A 23,788-nucleotide genomic window follows, 5' to 3' on the forward strand; every position below is an offset into this window, starting at 1 on the left:
CAAACGAAGCCCACGATGACAGCGGATTCGACACGACTCGTGCTACGACGTCGTCGCCGATGTTGACCCGGTCCTCCCCGTCCACTCCCGAATCGTTTCCCGCAATCAACGGCGATGATGCGCCGTCCTCGAGGCCCCACCAGCCTCATCCACGGCAGGCGCCAGCGTGCATCCCGCCGTTCCGCCGCACGTGCCTCTCACGCGCAGCCGGCGCCTTCGCCGTCTCCCCTCTTTTACTCCCCCTCCCTCTTTCTTTCCCCACCAAACCCTAACGCCGCCGCCGCCGACGACGACCAAATAACGTGAGAGAGAGAGAGAGAGAGAGGGGAGAAGGGGATTAGGGTTTGGGAAGATGGAAGGAAGAGAGGTGGACACGACGAAGCCGCCGAATCCGGCGCTGCCCTACCGGGAGGATTGCTGGAGCGAGGGGGAGACGTCGGTGCTGGTCGACGCCTGGGGCGACCGCTACCTTGAGCTCAACCGCGGGAACCTACGGCAGAAGCATTGGCAGGAGGTGGCCGACGCCGTCAACTCCCGCTCAAGCGGCCGTCGCCCGGCACGCACCGATGTCCAGTGCAAGAACCGAATCGACACCCTGAAGAAGAAGTACAAGGTCGAGAAAGCCCGGATCTCTTACGGTGGCGAAAGCCAGTGGCCCTTCTTCTTCCGCCTCGACGTCCTCATCGGATCCTCTCCGCCCGCCACGAAGACCCCTTCCTCGCCGCCGCTCGCCCTGCCGCTCCCATTCCACCGCAAGGGCGCCCTCTTGCCTGCTGCTACCGCCGTTCGCCCGCCGGAGCCGAAGGGGAAGCGACCGGCCGCCACCGCGTTAGCGGTGGACAATCCGATCTTGAGGCGAGCGGTCGCAGCTGCCGAGGCGGCCGCGGAGGACATCAAGGATGAGGCCGATGTGGGCTCTGAGTCACCGTCGAGATCTTCCTCAAGATCGGGAAGGGGTTGGAAGAAGGGCAAGGAGGGGGAGGAAAACGGGATCCGCGAGTTGGCCAGGGCGATCTCGAGGTTTGCGGAGATCTATGAGAGAGTGGAAGGATCAAAACAGAGGCAGATGTTGGAGTTGGAGAAGCAGCGAATGGAGTTCACAAAGACACTCGAATTCCAGAAGATGCAGCTCATTGTCGACACCCAAGTACAGATTGCCAAAATCAAGCGTGCCAAACGATCGGGCGCCGGTAAGAGACCCAACCATTTCAGCTCATTGTGGTAGTTATCTTTACTTCATTCCTCATGCAAGATGAAGTTTCTGATATAGTTCTTTGGTCAATTTTCAAACAATAAATTTATTTGAATTTCCAACTTTTCGTTCTTATAAATCTGGAAATGATTGCTAGATATTAACCGCACTATTCATCTTCTGGTAGTTCATCTATGTATGTGTTGTTGATGGAGGTACTCTTTCTTTGATTTGTATATTGTTCACATTTGAAGCCTGAGTTTCACATCCTTAGCAATACTAGGTCATGGACATTACTTGGTCCTCAAAAGTAACCTGACTGCAGACCTGATCCCATCATTTCATAATTTGGAAATCAATTTGTCGCAGATGATTTCTCGTTTATGAATTTCGTTGGTTTCACAGTAATCTGAACGTAGTTTACTTGACGAGAATGCATTCAAGAAACAGAAGTTACAGATTTCTCCAGTTTTGTAGTTACTTTGTATATATATTCATGCTTACTTGCCATTGTGTATCACACTCTTTGAATTTAGCATTTGTGTTTCTTTTATTTGATTTCACATTTTTTTATACTTTTAATTGGATCTGGGAAATGTTTGCTCGGACACGTAACTAGATTCTGTGAGTTTTTTAATGAGATATTTATGTTTGCTTACGTTGGATTACATTAAAAACGTGATACTAATAGTCATTTGGTTCTATTTTCATGCATGTTCCTTCTGCTGCAGCAAGAGTTTCCCTTGGCTGGGCATTATTTGTTTTTCTCTCTTATAATAATATCTTGTAATGGATGCATGCTGCATTGCAAGCTTCAATCACTGTTATTCATATCCGTCAGCCAGTAGTCCATCTGCATGATGCTATCTTATATTATCAATTTCCTGTTTGAGATTCTTGCAAGTTTTAATAATTAAAATTTTCATGTATTTGACCATATAAAACAATGTTTGAACTGTGCAATTTTACATTAATACCAAAAAAGTAAGCTACGGCGGCAGTAAAAAAAAAAATGGTTCCAAGATAAACTGTCTATAAATGACACTGTAACCATTTTTACCTTAATGTTCCAATAGCCTTTGTTGGAAAAATTTTGGCCGTATTTTTTCGTCACCTTTATCAAACGGATTTAAATGAGTATAATTTCTTGCATAAAAATAATATAATTGGTGACACATTTATTACATTGTCTTCTAAATGTATTTTCATTCAGTTTGTAAATTCCTCCTACATTTTGCGGTGCATTTATGTATGCTCATATGTCAAGATGAATGTATTTTTCCCCTACATTCTTTATCACCAAGTTATTACATGAATCTTATTCCTCTGTTGGACTCTAGCAATGCTACACTTAAACTATATGGCTTTTTATTTTGCTCAACAAAAGTTTGTTAGGACAACTACCATTAATGCATTAGGTCTTATCAAATTTTCTCGTCACATGGATCACTAAAATATTCTCATTGTTGGATTGTCACATTGTTTATATCTGATTGATTGAATCTTCATTAAGAAGGTCAAGGAGGATATGCTCCAACTTGATGTGGCTCATCTTCAATTAATTTGCCACTCACTAGGCAGCATATTTCATTGTCATGGGTTTAGACCATTGCATGAATGTTGTAAATCTTACAAAAGGTAGTAAATTGTACCGTATGCATTTAGTCTCACATTAGAAGTTCTAGTGTCTTTCAAGTAGTATATATAGCATGACAGATTTTATGTTTTAGTTTTTCAAAAATATATTTATTTATTATTGCCGGTGCTTGATATAAAAAATGATTCTCTCTTCAAAGAATAATACATGATATATGCATAAAGGTCCATCCAGAGCTGAAATAATCACCTGCATGACTGCAATTCTTGCAGAAATTTCTTGTCTTGTCTCCCATGTGGTATAGTTGATAGTTGAGTAAATCAGCCAGTAGTTTCATCCAAGTTATGACACATTCATCATTGAGAGCAATAATGTGTTGTCTGGCCCAGGGGTCTATTACTGGTTTTAATTTTTGCATCTCGAAGAAGGGATATGTGAATGGACTCTCTAGTTCCTGAGTGTTTATTCATTGCTTACTCTGGTGTTCTTAGAGGGTTAATTAAGCTAAGATTTATGCAATGCCACTGTAACTTTATTGTCCATAAGAGTTAGACATCCTGTTTACCTATTCTTGAGTAATAACACATGCATTGTTCTAATTTGAAATGTTAACAGTTTGTATTAATTTTGCAACATTTTTCTTTCAGATGTGTACTCATACTTCCGCTTTTTCTCTTTTTTTTTTTTTAAATTTATCTTCAGACAGCTATTTGTAGTCGGATAGGAAGGGAGGTTTTCTCCACGGCGCTCATGGTTTGGCTTGTACATCTAGATCATGCATTTTATCAAATGCTCGTCATAAATTGTGATATCTACGCTAAGATCTATGAGGTCTCATGATTGTTGTTTATTAGTTCATTCTGATTCAGGTGAACATCTGACTGCGATCTAATGCATCTTTCGGCTCTTCTACACAGACAATCTGTAACCTTAATCAAGTTGTTTTTCAATGAACAGGGTGAATTGGCTAGAAGTTGCATTTTCTTTTGTTAGATGATTTGTTTGATTAAAACTCTGCAGGGCTGAAGGATTTGTAATTTTGCATTCTAAGTTCTAACTATCCTGATCCTGTTTGTGGCCAGAGACTATTGTAATCCAAGATTTTTTTTTTCTTTCGTTTTTTCCCCCTATGTTTTAAGTGGGTATAAATAGTGAAAAAGATGATATTAGACTTCTTTGGTAGCATCGAATCAAAAGGGGAAAAAAACAAAGAGTTAAAACAAGTAGATTTTGAAAAAAAAAAAAGTCATTAATTAGACTATGAAAATCAACCGTATAAATTACAATGAGCAAAGAAAGTCAGGGAGGTCGGGCGAAGCCAATGTATGATCAAAAAATACAACTGCCATTCCATCACATTTTTTTCCCGAACCGTACTAAATGAACAGACATCAGCTCAAACTCCTTTGCTTTTGAATAGGCGGATTCCATTTTTTTTAGAAGATTATGCATTTATGCTTCTGAGATGAAATGGTTACGATGAAGTAAATTTATAGAAGAGAATAAGAGTTCGAAGATAATACCTTTCTTTGTCATGGTCAACTGTAATTTATCGATTCATCTTCTCACATATGATTATAAGATTGACCGTGTAAGATCCTAAAATAGCAGATTTTATCTTTTTTTTTAAAAAAAAAATACACAATTATTCATAAATAATCATGAAATCAATCATGTAAGATTGTTAAGTGTTAAAGTAGTAAATTCCACCTTTGCAAAAGAGTACGCATTTATGAATACAAAAATTCGAATATGCATTTTTTCAGACAAAAAATAGTTTTTTTTTGAAAGTGTTCACAAGAAAAAAGATTGTATTAACAAATTTCGAAAAGAAAGGGAAATTTCTTTTACCTAGCCAATTAAAGGAATAGGATTCATAAATTTCAGAAGGATCAAAATATATTAATTCTATAAAATGTTTTAGCAAATAGTATGTTCGCTGAACGATTATTTCCAGATGCAATAATGAATGTATCACCACATTGCATAGAGTGCCCTCCTGATTTTGAAGGGCATGCAATGAATAAAATTCACCAACGACCAAATATAACGAATAATTCTTTCCAGTTAATATAGCAGAAATAAATGTCTTTAATGAAAATTGGGCATAAATGGCACTGGAGAGTTTGTCCTTCGAGAAATGGCGTTGCATCAGCGTCAATCCGAAAGACGTGGATTTGTGTTGGCAATATGCTTAATTGGAGTCTTTGACGGACTGACCCTGAAATTAACACGAGAGAAAACAATTAGTATTTACTATGTGCTTCTTCTCCATTTGATTTTGTGGGAAAATACCTACCTAATAGCATTTGCCCCAAGAAAAAGGCCGGTGCAATTCAGTGCTGCAATTGAACTTTCAGCCTGCCAAGGAAATAATAAGGATGCACTCCATGAGAAAAATGGTCAAAAATGGAAGTGATACATGAAAACTGGGAAATGAAAACAGTAGAATAAGATAGCCACTGGACGAGAAAAGTAATTTAAGTTGGACGCTATAAAAGGTGGGAAGTTTTGTTAAAACTCAAATAGAGAGACTATAACTTTCTGCAGTAGACATTGTTCATGTCCCAAGGATAATTTCCATTGTTTGGGTAAAGCTAAATAAAGAATTTCTGTCTTTGCCAAACTAAATTATGTTTTTGGTACATGGGTAGAACAATTATGATGCATTTAGTTCATGGGAATGACTATTCTATTCCCTATGAATTTTCATAAAATGAATAAACAATTACAAAAATGAATTAGGAATACAAATTCCCATACATGGCCATCTTTAGTTAGTTTGTAGGATATTTCAAAATATTGTTATTCCTACTGAATCCAATTATCCAATGAATATATACTATAAAGCAAAGCGTACTGAGAAGACCTATCGAACCACTTAGGCTTGGTTGACTGCACAAGCAAGGTGGACCGGATAGAGAGAATTGGGCAGGCTGGATGGGCCTCATAAAATATTTATATGTAAATATTTTAGACTATTTCTTATATATTACTTAACATTCTACAAGTCAAATTAATATAAGAATTCAAATAAAGCTAAATTGCAGTAGAACATGACAGACTACCTCCGCAAACTCGACAAATGATATGCTACTAGAATTCCCCTGATCAGCCAGAAGCCTCAGGCGAGAAACCTTGAAATGAAAACATCAAATTAGTAACGAAAAATCACAGTAATCATAGTCCAATCAGAAAAATAGACTGGAAGAAACAAAGTGCTAACCTGACCGCAAAGCGACTCAAAGAAATCTTTAACATCTGCTGGACTAAGCTGTAGAAAAATATAGGACAATAATAAGTGGTACAGTAGGAACAACATGTGCACTGTATGACAAATCCAATTGCTGCTTTACCAAGCTTATTTTCTCCAATTGAGGAACATAACAAGCCAGGGTCTTTGTTTGATTCAAATTGTATCTAAAAACATATATCCCTACCTGATTTATCAATATGGGTACAATTACTATTGAGAAGAACCACACCTACCTGTTTATCAATATTTGAACAATAAACTGTCCTTGCACATTGTTCACGTTCATCTTCAGACTGTGTTAAACATCAATTTCAAGTCCAGAAAGGCAATCTAAGAGCATGATAAAATAAATTATTAAGATTGCATATGCTTACACGAGGAAGAAATATAGGATTCACAGGAACGATAGGAGTCTTTGATGGAATAACCTTGACAGGATGATTACCAAGAACACATCCATCAAGATTTAATGCTTGTTTGGCACCATCTGCAGGAACATTTAAAACAAGAACCATATCATTGAGAAAAAAAAACAAAGACACTAGATGAGCACAATGGATCAGTAATTAGATTGGCCACCATACTTTCATTAGCATACTCTACAAATGCAAATCGTAGGACAGAACTGCGGTCACCACATATACGGCAATCCAGCACCTACAGCATAGAAGTTGTGTAAAGATAACTAAGAAAGAAACTCGAGAACACATTAAGAAAAGCATGTGAACAATCAACAGACACGAAGTCACTCCAGAAGGCAATCACATTTGAGATATGAAAGTAGATGATATTTTGTCAAAGAAATGCATTCCAGCGAATATAAACATTGTAATCTTCCGAACATGGATTGCCTAGTAGAAAAAATTTCTTCATAATTTATTACTAAATCATCCTCATTTGTCTCTATGAATAGATAAAATTCCCCAAAAGAAAATTTACATACAAACCATAGGAGTAAACATAATAGAAAGTTTAACATATCCACCTTAGAAAGTCACATAATATGCTTCTTGCTCATTCACCTGCTTAATCTGGTTAAATTGGTATACTTGGCTGATCTTGTGTGCTGCCTAATCCACATACGGCTTATTATAGTATGACATTGCCTACCAATGAGCCAAACCACAAGTTGGTTTCACATATGCAGTATGTGGACCAATCTCAAATTATTGGAATGGCATTTATTGTCATAGTTCATGGATGTAGTATGGGAATCAAGATCAGCTAAACTAGAACATTTAATATCAAGTATATTGAATGGATAGCCAAGGTAGACACTAAAAGATATTTTTAAACAAATACAATGGAAAAAAGAATTGATTTTATTGTATGAGATAATAAGATGAGATGCAATAATCTAAGTGCAATTAATTTCTTAATAATAACACATATACGTAACTTAAATATCACCAAAATTCATTTTGAATCTTGAATTATTACATTCATGGTTTTAAAAGCCCTCCTTGAACTGCATAAGCGGCTGCCAAGACAGATTTTGAAGGACAGCATGCAACCAACTTGTAATATTGATATTTTAATATATAGACCACTTATCCTTCTAAAGATGCCCCTTTGTACAACATATACTTTATGCAGTGGATTGATCATATGTTGCTTGCATACGATTTTTAAAAGATTGATTACGTTAACATCACTGATATAAAAATAATATGTTGTACTCAACCATCAAGCATTAGTTTTCTATATATTACAATTAGCATTATTATGATTAAAAAAATTAGTATAATTTTAATTAGGTAGTAACAATGACCATAATATATAATCATCAACAAATAACATCATATTTGTTGGTATATTATTAATATATTATATAAAATATAATTACTAATATACCCTTAACAATTAAATAACCCATGTTTAATAATGATAGTATGCGATCTACCAATGTATTAGAATAAGTTTTTTACCTATCAATATAGCAAACTTTTTAACTATTATAGAATGAGATAAGTAGGAACTATACATAATAAAAGTCCAATATTTACTGCTTATAGGTAGGTGATAAATAATCAACTGATACAATATGATATATAATCATCATTACCAATCTACTACGCATCCAAGTGGAAAAACTTATGTATAATATGTAATACATCCAAATGGAAAAACTATCTAACCAAAATTGATTCTCTCTGCCAACATGATGCTTTGTAACTATCAGCATCAATTCTACCATACAGCACCGTCACATGATTGCATTCATTGTAGAGCTTTGCCACAAGTATACCTCAGTTACACAACACCATAAGCCACCTCCGACTTTGTGTCCACTTCTATGTCACACCTCCCCACATGCCTAGGTTTTGAATTTGCTTATATTATGTTTCCTTGCTGAGGGAAACACCTTGGGAAGGATTTCCCTCGGCACCTTTTTCCTTCATTTCCTCATGCAAAAATGGAGGAAAGGAAAAGTCCCAGAATTTTTTCATCAATTTCTTGACCCAAATTTGGCAAAACTACCAATTTGGATAGAAATGTGATTTTAGTAAAACAATAATTTTTTTCTATCTTTCTCATATTTATTTTATTATTTTTCTTAGATGTTAACAAATCAATTTTAGAATCTAAACATGAGTTCAAGCTTTCAATAAACTAGAAGGTCACCGATAAAATGCGACCCATCCTAACCCCTTAAAGCATTCCCAGCTGCTTATGAATTGAATCTTTACCTTCTGCTCCTCCTTTAGAACAATCACTTTAAAGTTTAAGGGTGTGCATCTATTACTATTTTGATATAGAAAGTGAAAAAAAAAACATAAATTAAGCATGCTATCTCCGACTTATGAGTTTAAATAACCATTCACTACCACTCCTAAGTAGGCAATTTAGATAAAACACTCTTTCGTAAAAGACTTATGTTTATCAATGGTTGGTGACAGAGTTCCAATATAAGGTAGGGATGAGAGTCTGAGGATGAATTTTAGTTGGAAAAGATGCTTAGAGTGATATATGTTAGTCCGCAATCCTAGCATCTTCTAGGTAGCTTTCCTTGGCAAGTCTCGAGTCCTCCTAGGCTCTTTGATTTCAATGTCGGAGGTTCCCTATGGTAGATTAGAGAGACCCAAATACATTAAAGTAGCTTGATCTGGAAGTGGGGTGGGCTTGCTACTTAGAAGTTTTTAGCATTTATTCACTCCACACTTGGCTACCAAACATGTACTATGGGCACGATAACTGCTACGTCTTATGGCGTGTACTTCTCCGTCCTCTCATACAAAGGAAAGGTCTTTTTGATACTCTAACACCCACATTGGATATGGACCGAACTATCTCACAACATTTTAAACCCAACTCACATACTACTTTAATGGGCCAATAAGATAACCCTCAAAACATCCTACTTCCTCAAGTAGCAAAGAGCCGACATCGAGGTGCCAAACCTTCCCATCAATGTGAATTCTTGGGGAAGATCAACCTATTATCCCTAAAGTAACTTTATGTATTGAGCGAAGACCCTACCACTGGACACCATTGCATCATTAAGGCTAAACTTTAGTCCCTACTCAATAGGTGGGTCTTGCAATCAAGTTTCCTTCTACTTTTGCACTCATGTGACAATCTTCGTCCACTCAAAGAAAACCTTTGCATGCTTCTATTACCTTTTGAAAGATATACAACCCATAGGAATTGTCTATTTGAGATTGTTCCTTAGCCCGTAGATTCTTACACAAGGTTAGAATTCTAGCTCTTCTAGTGTGCTATCTCACTAATGGCTTAAGCCCCGTAGAAGGAGACCTTCTTCGCTTTCCACTCAAGTTGCGCAGGAAAGGCAAAAACCCAATCCTAGAGAACAATAAAGTTTCATAAGGTCTTCATGTCCAGGTGTGGGTAGTTTGCTTCTTCACATACAGGCAACTTCAACGAGTCTTTCTCCAAGATAGTGCCCATTGTTATGTCTTTTGTGTGGGTCAAAACTTACCCGACAAAGAATTTTGCTACCTTAAGCCTGTCATAATTACAACCGCCATTGGGGTTTTCGTCATCAACTCCTCTGTCACCAACTTTCTTGACCTTATGATACTAGGCAGGTGTCAACTCTCATACATGTTCTTATGACTTTACAAACACTTAGCCGAATCCTTCTTTGTGATCAGGCTGCCCTCTATGATTTTAGTAAACAATTGCCTTGGTCAGTGTGATCCCCTTTTTGCATCCTTCTTTGTTTCCTTCTAATGAAAAAATGAGGTCTCTTCAAGGAAAGACAAACTGGAGAAATATGCCCTTATGCTTTCCTAATAATTTTTTTCCCATCTCACCTCTTTCCCTAATTGTTCCCTCTCTTGTTGGAAATATATCTTAGTGTGAATTTGTAGGTTGGATTTTGACAAAATATCTTGATTCTTCCATTTTTGTGATGATACTGGCTAATATCATTTGGATTTAGAATGATTTTGGACTTTCTGTTAATATGGACTTCGCCAATTCGAATCCAACTTGATCAATCATGACCAATCAATTCTACATACTGTAAAATGTGTACTATATCGATCCAATAACAAAATAATAATAGTATGCCAATAAGTTCCAACCATAGTAAAAGTAACATTATACCACCTACATGATTGCACTAGAACATTGAACATAACTCCTAAAAGCACTAGTAGAGTACATGATTTCAAAGAAATAGAGTTGGATGACTTTACCTAATTGCTTAACAATACAATATATTCAAGGATTTTCCACTTGGAGTAAAAATTCCAAGCTTGATAATGTTGGTTAAAGCTATAAAGCTCCATGTCCATTGGTCTAACATGGACAAATGTGGTGGTCGATTATATAAATGCCAATTTGACCTCTTTCCGAGTAGCTATAAGTGGTTAATCAATCAATCTAAAGCAAAAGGCGAGCTTCAAATCAACTTGTACCAAAAAAGGGCCCATACCCCTAAATCTTGATGGGCGCAAAGGGCATGTTGAAGGTAAGAAGCTCCATGCCCATTACTCCATCAAACACAAGTGTGATGGTCCATATACAAGCTCGAGTTTCTAGGATAAGCGGTTAGCCAATCAACTTTAACCATGTTCAAGTTTATTTGTTTATTTATATAATTTATTCAAGCTTGTTTATTAAAAAGCTTATTAAGTTCAAGCTTTTATCGTGCTCAACTAGTCGCATGGTTGTATTTGGAATTTTATTAAATAAATGATCCAATAAATAGAAGACATATTGTTACTTGATAATTTGAATATGGAGTGTCTAAGATATTAAAAATAATAGATTTAATATTAATATATAAATAACTTGCATGTTATATTCTTTTTATGCTTGAATTAAAAACTTTATAATAAAGCATTAGACAAGTTGGTAAATAATAATGTCCGTGAATTGTTCACAAGTTTTATTCATGAATATTAATGAGAATAGCCCACTAATATTCAAGTTTGTTTGTCAAATATATTTTTTTAAATGAACATATACGAGTTCTTATTGAGTTGAATATCTATTTTATTCATGAACATTATGCTCATTAAGAGCTCTAATCTCAATGCACTTGAATGCAAACATGTATTTGATTATCATACGTTGGCTCTTCATCAAACTTTGCATTGCAAGAAATGGTTTTTTCTAATTAGGATATAAGTGGGCATCTCAATAATGATGGATCAAAAAACCAAACTACCTCTAGACTTTTTATAAGCTTCTGGCTAGTAAAATCATTGCATAGAATCCATCATTCTTAACATCAAGATTAGAAGCCCCCATTTAATTTTTAAATCACAGTGAGCAATTACCAATCAAACATAAAACACCGAGGCAAATCTTCACAAGGAAGGTATCATTAATGATTGTCTATACTTGGCTCACACGCACACACATTTCTTGAAGAAAGATTGTTAAAAAATATAAAGTGATAGGCATTTGCAAGAGAAAAAACTTCAAAGCCCACCTTCCAGGAACATTTTCTGGCAATGGAACTTTGCTTTCATAGTTCAAAATAGCTAAGAAAAGAAGACATACAAACTCTTATATAGCAATGATAAGCGGAATGACAAAGAAAAGAAGGCTAGAACCTTTTTGTCCTACACTTATGGAAACAGAATCATGGTGATGCAATGGAAGTATAAGCTAAATCACATATCAAAAATAGGAAGCTTAAAATCCTTCCAAACAAAAGCAAATATATAGTGGAATTATAATGAAAATGAACCGATGGAAGGTAACACCTTTCGCCCCACATTTATGCAAACAAAATCATTTTGATGAAATGAAAAAGAGACAAACCAAATAACATGTCAAAAATACGGACCTTTCTGAATAAGAACAATCACTTATCAGTGTGATGGAGAGGAATGAAGTATAGAAATTAATAATCTCATTGGTACAATTATTCTTTTTCTCTTAGCCTAAATTTATTCAAACCAGGAGCTAGGTTGAAGTATGAGATGAGGAAACCACAATGCAGAGATTTTGTTATCATGAAAATAGACATCAGATGCACTTGGCGAAGGCAAATTGGAAGGAAAAAAAAGGAAGGCATAGTAGCGAAAACCTGAATAAAGCAAAGCAACAAATATTGCAGCTTTTTGGAATAAACAAAACTACAGCGTGATAATTGTGGTCTGGAATTTTTTTATCCGTAGTTGTTACAAACATAAACTTGAAGAAAAAAACATCTCAAAACTACTTTCAAGTTGAGGCTCCCACCATGTTAGAGCTTTCTCAACAGGTACAAAGTACAACGAATGTAGGAGGGTGCATAGAAGCATGTATCGTTAGGCCAATAAGCATACATTTCTTCTGATCACAATATGCAAACAAATACACTTTTTTAGTTGTTCTATGAGTCAAGTACATAGTCGTCTAGTCTCTGTCAAAATGGATGAAATCAACGATGTAAATTCATATAGCCAGTGTATAATAATTAGTTTCCAGTGAATGTAATCCTGAAAGTACAAGGCGACGGATATAGTAACTTATTGTCTTAGTGCAATTGAGGAACTTACTTTCCCGCAGCATCTAAATGATTCAACAAGCTGCTCTTCAGTGATCTGAAACAACGAAAGTAACTAGAGTCAGAAAAATACAGGACTATTCCTTCAAGCTACCATCTCACTGCCGTAACATATTTGTTGGATACACTAAAAAAATCAAAAACACGTACAAGATTATGAGGTATGAAGTTACAGCCTGCATACCTTCTGGTCAAGATTAGAAACAAAGACAGTCCTCCTGACAGACTCTCCGTATTGAGCCATAGGAATTCTGTCGAACCTGTTACGCATCTCATGCAAACTGTTCTTTCTCTGTGGAAAACAAAAAAAAAAACGACGGAAGATTAAATCCGGATCAGGGAACCCCAAATCCCTCACGCCAGTGATCGCATCGCGCTCACATCCAGAACAGAATAAGCATGGCCAAGAAAGTTCGTACCGGGCGAGGAGTTGGACGGTCGGAGGCCCCGACTCCGGAGGCGCGAGCGACGTACGCCCGGCGCTGAGTGGGCGGGGACGATAGACCCGGCGGCAGCAAGGAGGGCGGAACGAACTCCTCGGCGGAGGGGTTCAGGTCGGAGAACGGCGAGGCCGAGCGCGTCGCGATTCGCTTCCGTGCGGTCAGATAGGCCATCTTTCGGAGCACGGCGAGACGAAAGCGAGAGGAAGACGACGGAGGCTGGGAGGGGAGATGATGGCTGTGGGGGAAGGTATCGGAATGGGAATGCGACAAAAACGCGGAGGGGGGAGGGATCTGAGAGAGATCTGGAAGCTTCGGTTACAGAAATGCGCGGCGAGTGATGGAGGTCGTTGGGGGGGAGCGTGTGGGAGGCCGGAGGCGCCTCCCACCAGTTCATCGGTTCCATCGCGAAGAAGGAGAAAGTACTGAATACCTGACTTTTCTGCCTTCTTTTGTTCCTTGGCGCCTCCGGACAGTGAAGGCAATCTACGACTTAGGATACGAAATGCAACGCACTTGACGCGTGCATTTGAAATTTGAACAATTTTCACCAAACCCCTCGAAGTTCACTCGGTTTCCAAATAACACTTTTAAAGTTTCAAATATGGCCATGAACATTTAAGAAAATAATTTTCTTGGTTAAAATTATCAACATAATTTGATTAAATTATTATATCAAAAATATAAAGTAGTATTATATTTAAAATCTAATACATTTATTTTTTTTGTTATCGAGTTCATTTGATTAATTATTACTTAAAATGACTCAATTTTTTAAATCGACTTCTCTTTAAGTAGTGTGACGACAACCTTATTTTTTTAAAAAAAAATGATAATATTTACTCTTTAAAATACTTTGGAAGGGTGTTATGATTGTTTGAGGTTTAGAAAGAAAGCGTTACGCACAGGCTGCTTTTGGAAAATGCTCAATGTAAAATTTTAAATTTTTTTTTGACAAGGATTAAAAATGCACTTTTTTATTTTTATTATTAAATAATATTTTATTGTAAAAAATATTTTTTATAATAATTATGATGATAGTTGCCATAATATAAAGCAAAATTATTTCAACTTAATTAAAATTATTATATATGTAATGCTACTCTATTAAAATACTATTTAATAACTTAATTAAAATTAATCCAACTTAATTGAAATTACTTTACTATTATGGTAGTTATAATCATCATAGTTACTTGTGCAGTAATTAATCATAATTAATATAATATAAAATAATTTAACAAAATTAATTATTACACATCGTAGTAATTATAATCATAATTATTACAATAATATTAAAATAAAAATATTTACAAAATAAAATGAGCTGTCTTTTGTGTGTGTGTGTGTGCACCATTATAGAAGATAGCATTATAAAAGATAGCAACCGAAATATCCTTAACTTAAGTCTAGTTTTCAAAATTATATTTCTGAATTGAGTTTAATGACACCATTATAGAAGATAGCAATTGACTATTACATATTGTAATAGTTATCTATTAACTTCTACACGGTCGATTATGTTCAGATAATATTTATTTGAAATATAATGAGTGTTATTAAGTCATCTTTGTTTATTTGTTTATTAAATATTATTATAACCACGTTAACACTCTCTAATAAGCAAAATCAACATAAGATATAATAATACACGTTATAGAAACTAGCAATTAGTTGTTATAACTTGTAACAACTACCTGTTAGTTTTTATACTATTAATCACAATCAGATAATATTCATTTAAAATATAGTGAGTTTCATCTTAATCATTTGTTTTGTTTGCATTGAAATATTATTTTAATTATGTTATCACTTTCTAATAAGCAAACTTAACATAAGATAATGATATTATTGTAGAAGTTAATAAACAATTGTTATACATTGTAGTAGTTACCTATTAGTTTATATACTTTCAATCATAATAAGATAATATTCATTTAAAATGTAATGAGTGTCATGAAGTCTTCTTCATTTATTTTGCTTATTTAAAAATTATTTTAACCATATTATCACTCTTTATCAATTTGTTATTGCACGTTGTAGTAATTACCTACTAATTTCTACATGATCAATTATATTCAAATAATGTTTACATAATATTAATAAGATATATATTCATTGAGATAATACTAATTTCTTCATTTATTTTACTCATTTAAATATATTAATAAGTCGAGACAATGCTTTCCTTGTAGTAGCCAATAACATGTAACTTTCCAATTTATCTTATTACAGATGATCATAGAACTGACCGTGTAAGACTGTTGGATGGTGGATTCCATCTTGTACTGAAATTAGGAAACAACATAAAAAAAAGATTAAAATTTAACTTATTTAAGAATACATTGATAACAAAACACAATCAATTTTTAAAACTAAAGTTATTACCGTTTATAATAAGAAAATTTATATTCGGAATAAGATAATAAAAATAAGAAAAGTTATCATACAAGTAAGATCATTAAAAAAATATGTGAAAAATGAATTTAGCTACTTGATAAAAGGGAAAGATAGGTAGTATTTTTAGTTGCATGTACGAAAAAAGTCCTACATTATGAGGAAAAATTAAACCTTAAACTGAAGAAGGAGAGAAAATTTTTAGATTGCAGTTTCAGGAGGATGATAAACAATATATATATTAGTTAATTGTTGATTATTTTTGTTTTACAAAATTTTAAAATCAGGTAAGTCAGTCGACCTGCTGTGATTCAAATCTTAAATGTTAAATCCGATTCAAAATCAGATTTATTTTTAGAATATTTTGGGTAGTTTACTTTAAATAAAAAGTCCATTTGACGTTAATGTCCATACGGTGATTTGACAAACAATGGACACCTTTTGATTTTTTCACTGTAAATTTTTTCATAGAAAGATGGGAGAAAAAAAATGATAAGTTAAAATAACTAGGTAGCTTGTATAATTAACGCCTTATGTCACTAAATAAATAGGCTAAATGAGTATTTAGAAAATAAAATTCAAATCTTTATTTTTTATTTATTCTTTAGGAGAACCTAATGAGCTCTTTAGGCAATTGATTAAGTGAGCTAGTTGATAGTGTTGACCGAGCCTATCAAATAAAAATAAGTTAAATGTACGTGCTATACTTAGGAAATCGTATTTTTACTGTCTCTGTTTTGCATGCACGTGTTATTATAGCCGCCGCTGATTGTTCCTATTCCCAACGTTCACCGTCCTCATCTGCTCATTTGTCTCTTGCTTGTTCGTGGAGTTTGAAATTTGAAGCAGACCTTTGGAAGCTGTGCTCCTGCTGCCTTTCTTCCTCTCCTCTCTCTCTCTGCAGCCATTTAATTTGACCGTTGATCATCGATCCCTTAAAAGTGGCTGGGGTGGCTGCTGCGTCGCTGTTTCTTGATGCGGAGTTGAGCGAGCGAGCTTGGCGTTTTGAGTATGGGAAGCAGAGGGTCGTCGTCGGACGCACCGCAGAGGCCGTCGCCCCGAGCGCCTCTGCACCTCAGGAGCACTGCCTGCTCCGAGGCCAACAACGCGCACCGCCGGGCGGCAGCTGCCGATCGCAGCCCGAAGGTGTCCCCTCGCGGGGGTTCACAGGAGGTAAGCGAGGAGCAAGGTTGCTCCTTGTTCGTGGTTCACTGGCCATTCTCAGCTTTTTGATGTTTACTTTTGTGCCCAACGTGCTGTTTGCAGCAAAGAAAACGGAGCACGAGGGCGGCGGAGCTCGAGACAAAGCTGAGAGAAACGCAGGCGGAGCTCAAGAAGCTGAGAGAGCAGCTCGCCGCCGCGGAAGCTGCCAAACGCGAAGTGAAGCGAGCCCTCGTCAAGGCCAAGGTGCGTGTCCCTGCCGCCGCCGTGGCCAAGAAAAGAAAAGAGGAGGAGGTTGCTCTTTCTCAGGGTTCTCGACCAGAAGGTGTTCGACAAAATGAGACGATGGAGGAGAGCGTCACTTCGCCGGCGACGATGGATGTTTTTGAGGTACTAATGCCGGCTGAATCCGTTCCCACGGAGAATGAAGCTGACAGCAAGCAGGAGAAAACAATGGTCGAGAAAACACAGACGAACGAGAACGATGAAACTATTTCTGCAGCAGGAGGGGAAGAAGAAGAAGAAGGAGAGAAGAAAGAAGATGGAAAGAAGAGAGAGGATGAAGAAGTTGGCTCTTGGAAAGCCAAGCTTTTGGAGAAGGAGAAGGAAGTGGCCATTCTCCTGGAAGAAAACATCATCTTCAAGACCAGAGCAGAGGAGGAAGCTCAGCGAATCGCAGAGTCCTCTCGATCCAAGCAAGAGGAGTTCACGGCGCAGCTGAATTCAATAGAAGAACAGCTCAAAGAGAGTAAAACTAAAGAGAAACAGCTGGCGGCGCAGCTGGAGACGGCAGAAGGCGCCAAGGCGACATTGGAGATGGAGCTGAAGCGGTTGAAGGTGCAAACCGAGCAATGGCGGAAGGCCGCCGAAGCGGCCGCAGCAGCACTAGCCACGGGAGACGCCGCCTCAGGTGACGAGACGGGTGGGAGAAGGGTGGCGGAGCGTTGCAGGTCGATGGACAAACACCTCGGGGTCGGTTACGGCAGCTGGGCTTCGCCGTTGGCGGACCAAGACGACGTGGACGAGGAGGATGGCGGCGGCGGAAGCCGCGGCGGGCGGAGGAAGGGCTGCCGGTGTGCGGATGTTCGGAAACCTTTGGAAGAAGAATCAGCATAAATGAGGCGATGATAGTTGACATCAGTCCTTTGCTCTCTTCTTCTCTATCAGTTCACGAACTGTTCTTGATTGTTGGGTTTGGGATTGCCAACGTGTTGTTGGCCCTTTGGAACTCATGAATCAAATTTGAAGCTTCTTGTCCTCAGATTGTGTTTTATCGGTAGAATCTATCAACATTTAAGAATAATGAGTAATGTATAAATAAATTTATTTATTAATTTATCTAAAACTTAATTCTAAAGTTATTTTTTATTATTTAAATACATAAAAATAAAATATAGTAATTTATATATTTGTGTTAATACTTTTAGCTATTTGCAGTAAAAAAAATGGTGTAGTTTTCCCATAAATAGTATTCACGGTCAGCACTTCATTTCCACACTCGTCGTCTTCAAGTTCACATGACCTAGCCGTAAACTTCCTTTGCCGCCGCAATGGCTTCCCACGACCACGACCACCATCACCACCACCACGAAGGCGACGACCATCATCACCATCATTCCCATGAGTAAGCCTCATCTTTATCTCTCGATTCTCTTTTTGTGGTGTTTTTTCCCCTCGTTCATCGATGTGGTTTACCGCAGAGCTGGGACCATCGCCGCTTCGTCGTCGTTCGTCGGCCCGGACGGAAGGGTGTACCATTCCCACGACGGCCTGGCTCCCCACTCGCACGAGCCCATCTATTCCCCAGGGTTCTTCAGCAAGCGCGCGCCACCCATTGTGGATAGGGACTTTAAGGAACGAGCTTTCACTATCGGTATCGGAGGCCCCGTTGGCACTGGGTACTATTCCCCCCTCCCTCCTTGCTCAAACAAGGCAAATATATGGTTTAGTCACACTAAGTAAATAATTTTAGAAAAACTGTTGCAAGGTTGGTAGCTGCTTTGGCTTCATTTATCTGAAGAGGAATGCTCTTGTTTCATGTGTCTTATAGAGCAAACAACCAAAGAAAAGTTAATCTATTTCTAAATTATTTTCTATTTATTTTAAAATTTTTACAAATTACGGTTCAGTATTTAGCAACAATCCCCGTGAAGATACGATGAGGTCCAGTGAACCTTTCCCATTTTATATGTAGCATACATTAAAATTCTTGATGATGCATGCTTAGTCTCTTTGGCCAAGTTATGACAGCCAATATAGCTCCACCATAAGATGATCATACAAAAAATTTCAAATCCAGTATACTATATGGATGCAAATTAATAACTCAATTTATAGGCATCAGAAATGGCATTGGTGTGTAATGAGCATATAAGGCAGTTCCTAAAGTGAATTAAGTTTACAAACAACAATTTGTTTGTACATTTTATTCTTGACAAATTTGATGTTTTTGAAGAAGGCCAACATGAGAAAGAGTTGAATGTTTGCAAATAAGGAGAATATAAGTTTCACTAACAACTGTGTCAATGATTAGTACAATATTCCCATTCTGTAAGAGGCATTAACTAAAAAGCTAACTGCATCTCAAGTTCAGTTTAGAGTGTTTTATGTTGATATTGTTTATAGCTTTTTTGTCCCTGCATGGCTGCAACTTCTAATCTTGAACAGAAAATATCTAGTATATAGTAAATGCTTGCATAACCTATTAGATTTTTATCTATTGACCAAATTTCTTTTGCCTTATGCAGAAAAACAGCGTTGATGCTTGCACTTTGCCAGTTCTTGCGGGATAAATACAGTCTTGCTGCTGTATGTATTATCCCAGAAATAAATGCTTTTAGAACATGTTATTTCTGTCTTGATTTCATTTTATGAATGAATGTTCAATTTTTAAATTTGCTTTTTGTTACTATCCTTGGAGAAAACATGGAAGTACATAGGACATCTAATTTATTCTGTTTCTTTGATTATCTTGAATTTCTTGAGTTGGTCTTTATTTCTATCCTTTGTAGAAAAAGGTGGAATCCACCACTCCAACGGTCCCACACGGTCGGCCCTACGACCATCTATGAGGAGGTAAATCGAGATGTTGTAGTTGACCATTGTGAAAGAGGGCATTTTTCTCGGCTTCGTTGAGATTCGACCCTTGTCCATTGTAGCAATATCTACCCGCAGTAGCCAACTCAACCCTGCCCTAGGGGCTTCTTTATTTCTATCCTTGAATCAAGAAAGTTTAGTTGGATAAATGAGACCATCCTTTATTGAGTTACTTATTATATGTGATAACATGACAAGTTAGTTAGGGTTCTCAGGAGCCTATTGAAATTGATATAACTACGCCTTCATTATTTGATCATTTGAGTTTTAACTTTCAATTTGGTAAGAGACTGAATAAATCATTTCTTGTTGGCATGGGACTGTAGGAGACAGAGATTCATGTATAACATGATGTTGTGTTATATCAACTCTTACATTATAGAAGAAAGTTTGCTGATGGAAGTCTCCTAATGCTCCTCTCTGAATCTCTATAACAAAATTAAGGTTTAATTAAAATGCAATAAAATAAGTAAAACCTTAGTAACCTCCAAGGATAGGAGACTCACTCTATTGAGGAAAGATGAATTTACCCCTTCTCTCTAGAATCAAAAGGATAATTTATACTTTTTCTACTCTTAATTCCTCATCTGAAATCTAAATTCCCTAACTCTTCCCTGCTTCTCTTTTCTTCCTCTTCTCATTTTATTCCTTCTATTAGTATTTCTTTCTGTTCTTTTCCATACTGTAGCAGCCAACCTCTCTTTAGTTTGAAAAAATTCAATGGGTTGATGTCACAATGTCACTAGTTAGTAGGCTGAGTGTTTTTTTTTCTTTGCAATTACCTGGTTATTAGTAGCTGGGATATTGTGCATAGAACATAAAACTAGTTACTTTTAAAGTCTGTTTGGTTTGCTTATTGTGCCTGCACTTCATAATTCTTGACCTGGTATTTCTATGATGGCATAGACTTTCATTAGCCTATCCAGTTTGCCTTTATTTATTTGCTCTATTGATGGCACGGTTAGGTAACAAATGATATATTCACCAAGGAGGATGGAGAATTTTTAGTGAAGAATGGAGCACTTCCTGAGGAAAGGATTCGGGCTGTTGAAACTGGAGGGTGCCCACATGCTGCTATACGTGAAGATATAAGTATTAATCTAGGCCCTTTGGAAGAGCTATCTAATTTGTATAAGGCAGACATACTTCTCTGTGAATCTGGAGGAGGTATTTTCCTCAACTCAACTCTTTATCTTGAAACTCTATTAAAAAGGAAGGTTGTATGTTATGCAACATTTTTATAGCAACTAGAAAGACTTCACTGTCAGCTAAATTGAATGGTATGCTAGAACCACCCACTAAACTTGATCAAATATTACAACATTAATATACATGTTCTTCTTAAGATGATATTTTAAAGCTAAAACTAATCTTTTTAGTAGAAACACTGTGTGGTTGTTAATAATTTAATTTTGATAGCTTCTGCCTAATACCTTATTGATAAAAATTGTGGATAAGATATATTTTTCTATCAACCAAAAAATAATATATTTAGTTTGCAAAAAGCTTGTAGGATTTGTGGAATGTGGCAGTTATTGGTAGTTTTACATAAAAACACTTATGTAACAAATTGCTTTCTGATCATTATAGGTATTGAATTCCTCATAAGTATAGCCATTGCTATTCTCCATACTATCCATTTAAATCATGTTCATTGATTTTGCTTCAATGGACATGCAAGAGAATTTGGACCTCCTCTCTTAAGCGAGAACGTTGCCTCTCTCGACAATTAAATTTCAATTGACATTCAATCCAAGTTTGATATTTTCTCTGCCACCATCAATAGTCATTCCTTTTTTTTCAGCTCATCTTTTATAGTATCTAAATTATTGAACTTGCTCATGTTGATGTCTCGTAAGATGGCATGTTTGCACAAATCAATTTAGTATATTTTAGTTGGGTAGTTGAAGTTTTGAACAAGATGCAGCCACAATTGCTCTATTGTGGTCTGTATAAGAAGAGTGCAAGTTACAACAAATAAAATAGTTGAATGAGCATATAACGATACTTCACACAAGCTGTGATTGGTGAAATACTATATGTCATGCAAGTGTGTGAAAAACTAGGATCTGTAGGGATGAAAAGGAACTATGTCATTGGCGTATTTCTAAGTTTTTAAGGAGAAACCAGGATTTAGTTTTCATGCCTCATAATGAACGTGACAGCTTTATTTACCTTTTATGCTGCTTTTTGTGTTGTTCAGTCATCTGGTACTAGGCCATAAAACTTCTGATACTACCTCCATTTCCGTTTTTTGTTTTTGTATTTTTTATATACATAACAATGAGATGAACTTGACATTTTTGATAAATAGATTAGAAATTGTTATTTCTTCTAAGGGTTTGGACTGTTGGTAATAGTAAACAACCAATGATCTCACTTCATTCCCAAAAAAATGACATCTTGCCTACAGATTTCTAAATGCTTTCTTCCTCTGGCTTGTTTTTTTTTTTGAATATTATGTTCAGAAGAAATCCATTCGATGTGATTAAACTTATTTGACATAAAGGTGTATGCTGTATTTGTCGCTTGGTTTAAATGAGCTGGAAAGTGATCTTGTTAATTGATGCAGATAACTTGGCTGCTAATTTTAGCAGAGAATTAGCGGACTATATAATTTACATCATTGATGTTTCGGGTGGTGATAAAATACCTAGAAAAGGTGGTCCAGGAATCACTCAAGCAGATCTTTTGGTATGCTCAAATAATGCTCTTTGTTGTTTAATGTTGCACTCTCCTTTCTTTGCTTTATTGCCTAATTCTCAACCTTAACTGCCTGACTGTCTACAATACTTATATTAGGTAATTAACAAGACAGACATAGCACAAGCAGTTGGAGCTGACTTGGGAATTATGGAAAGAGATGCATTACGAATGCGAGATGGAGGGCCTTTTGTTTTTGCTCAGGTCAGACCTATTAATTAGATTAATCTTTTACCTGTGACTGTTCCCTTTGGCATTGTTAGGATCATGGTTATCAACACCATCAATATTTTGATGGTCAAAAGATCGAAATATCCATCATATTAGACTGATAGGATCAATGAGATTGGAATTTTATAGGAAAAGATAAAAGAAATTAAATAAAAGAAATTAAATAAATCACAGGTGTTAGCAGTCAAGGTTGAAAAGGTGATAGATTGTTTGGTGATCAAACTACACTGGGTTATCAACTTATTTTATTTTACAAATTATTAGTTTGATGCTTCTTCTGTTGCAATACTGCATTGGTATTTAGAAAGTTGATGAAATTTTATCGACACAGGTGAAGCATGGAATTGGTGTCAAAGAAATCGTGGACCATATACTGCAAGCATGGGAAGCAGCTACTGGTAATCCGCATCGCTGATTCTGCTATATGACGTTGAACTTGTGTTGCGATTCTAGATACATTTCTTAATAGATGTTGTCGACGTAATGAGTTGCTTTGAACCAGACCTTTGGATCCTTATCGTTTTAATTTCCATTCTCCTATTAAATGCTCTGCGAACTTGTTTCAGATACACAAGTATATAAAACTTGTTCGTAACGCCTTTCTATGGACACGCTTTCATGCTTCCAGAGTTTCATCTCCCGTGGCGATACGTTACTAAGTCAAAGCCTACCCAATTCATCACTGCGACTATAATGAGCCAATGGCGTCTTCCGGGTCGGCACGGCCCCGCCTTTCTCGCGA

The 23,788-nt window shown here is 36.6% G+C and overlaps 4 protein-coding genes across 4 annotated transcripts; 3 read left to right on the forward strand and 1 right to left on the reverse strand.

Annotated features, from left to right (window-relative positions):
* Positions 1–3: 3 nt before the first annotated feature.
* LOC141841389 (trihelix transcription factor ENAP2-like) lies at positions 4–3,884 on the forward strand. The gene is made up of 2 exons (XM_074729554.1): positions 4–1,190; positions 3,492–3,884. Exons 1-2 carry the CDS (start codon positions 353–355, stop codon positions 3,503–3,505), a joined length of 852 nt encoding a protein of 283 aa, XP_074585655.1. The 5' UTR covers positions 4–352; the 3' UTR covers positions 3,506–3,884.
* An 841-nt stretch (positions 3,885–4,725) lies between these two features.
* Positions 4,726–13,632, reverse strand: LOC141842302 (polyadenylate-binding protein-interacting protein 11-like). Its single transcript, XM_074730512.1, has 10 exons — positions 13,438–13,632; positions 13,203–13,310; positions 13,011–13,055; positions 6,630–6,702; positions 6,420–6,532; positions 6,279–6,338; positions 6,016–6,063; positions 5,858–5,926; positions 5,089–5,150; positions 4,726–5,010 (listed from the first exon to the last, which is right to left on the reverse strand). The coding sequence occupies exons 1-10, from the start codon at positions 13,630–13,632 to the stop codon at positions 4,947–4,949; spliced, it is 837 nt and encodes a 278-aa protein (XP_074586613.1). The 3' UTR covers positions 4,726–4,946.
* A 3,234-nt stretch (positions 13,633–16,866) lies between these two features.
* On the forward strand, positions 16,867–18,132 carry LOC141841953 (interactor of constitutive active ROPs 4-like). Its single transcript, XM_074730158.1, has 2 exons — positions 16,867–17,028; positions 17,122–18,132. The coding sequence occupies exons 1-2, from the start codon at positions 16,867–16,869 to the stop codon at positions 18,130–18,132; spliced, it is 1,173 nt and encodes a 390-aa protein (XP_074586259.1).
* Positions 18,133–18,521: 389 nt separating this feature from the next.
* Positions 18,522–23,591, forward strand: LOC141840428 (urease accessory protein G). The gene is made up of 7 exons (XM_074728410.1): positions 18,522–18,640; positions 18,717–18,914; positions 19,764–19,824; positions 21,078–21,279; positions 22,685–22,806; positions 22,915–23,019; positions 23,378–23,591. Exons 1-7 carry the CDS (start codon positions 18,567–18,569, stop codon positions 23,459–23,461), a joined length of 846 nt encoding a protein of 281 aa, XP_074584511.1. The 5' UTR covers positions 18,522–18,566; the 3' UTR covers positions 23,462–23,591.
* The last annotated feature ends 197 nt before the right edge of the window (positions 23,592–23,788 follow it).

Source organism: Curcuma longa, chromosome 11 (genome assembly GCF_044706935.1).
Source record: "Curcuma longa cultivar G26 ecotype Majalengka, Jawa Barat chromosome 11, ITB_CL_G26_1.1, whole genome shotgun sequence".
NCBI classification, from domain to species: Eukaryota; Viridiplantae; Streptophyta; class Magnoliopsida; order Zingiberales; family Zingiberaceae; genus Curcuma; species Curcuma longa.

What these genes read in the sequence shown, in the direction of transcription:
- LOC141841389 (XM_074729554.1), top strand. Translation starts at nt 353, where the DNA reads ATGGAAGGAAGAGAGGTGGACACGACGAAGCCGCCGAATCCGGCGCTG.
- LOC141842302 (XM_074730512.1), bottom strand. Translation starts at nt 13,632, where the DNA reads ATGGCCTATCTGACCGCACGGAAGCGAATCGCGACGCGCTCGGCCTCG. An exon ending in ACCGTCCAACTCCTCGCCCG is followed by an intron (nt 13,311 to 13,437) that starts GTACGAACTTTC and finishes TGTTTTCCACAG; the next exon opens with AGAAAGAACAGTTTGCATGA. An exon ending in ATCCTATATTTCTTCCTCGT is followed by an intron (nt 6,339 to 6,419) that starts GTAAGCATATGC and finishes TGTTTAACACAG; the next exon opens with TCTGAAGATGAACGTGAACA.
- LOC141841953 (XM_074730158.1), top strand. Translation starts at nt 16,867, where the DNA reads ATGGGAAGCAGAGGGTCGTCGTCGGACGCACCGCAGAGGCCGTCGCCC. An exon ending in CTCGCGGGGGTTCACAGGAG is followed by an intron (nt 17,029 to 17,121) that starts GTAAGCGAGGAG and finishes TGCTGTTTGCAG; the next exon opens with CAAAGAAAACGGAGCACGAG.
- LOC141840428 (XM_074728410.1), top strand. Translation starts at nt 18,567, where the DNA reads ATGGCTTCCCACGACCACGACCACCATCACCACCACCACGAAGGCGAC. An exon ending in TCTCTGTGAATCTGGAGGAG is followed by an intron (nt 21,280 to 22,684) that starts GTATTTTCCTCA and finishes TAATTGATGCAG; the next exon opens with ATAACTTGGCTGCTAATTTT. An exon ending in TCACTCAAGCAGATCTTTTG is followed by an intron (nt 22,807 to 22,914) that starts GTATGCTCAAAT and finishes TACTTATATTAG; the next exon opens with GTAATTAACAAGACAGACAT.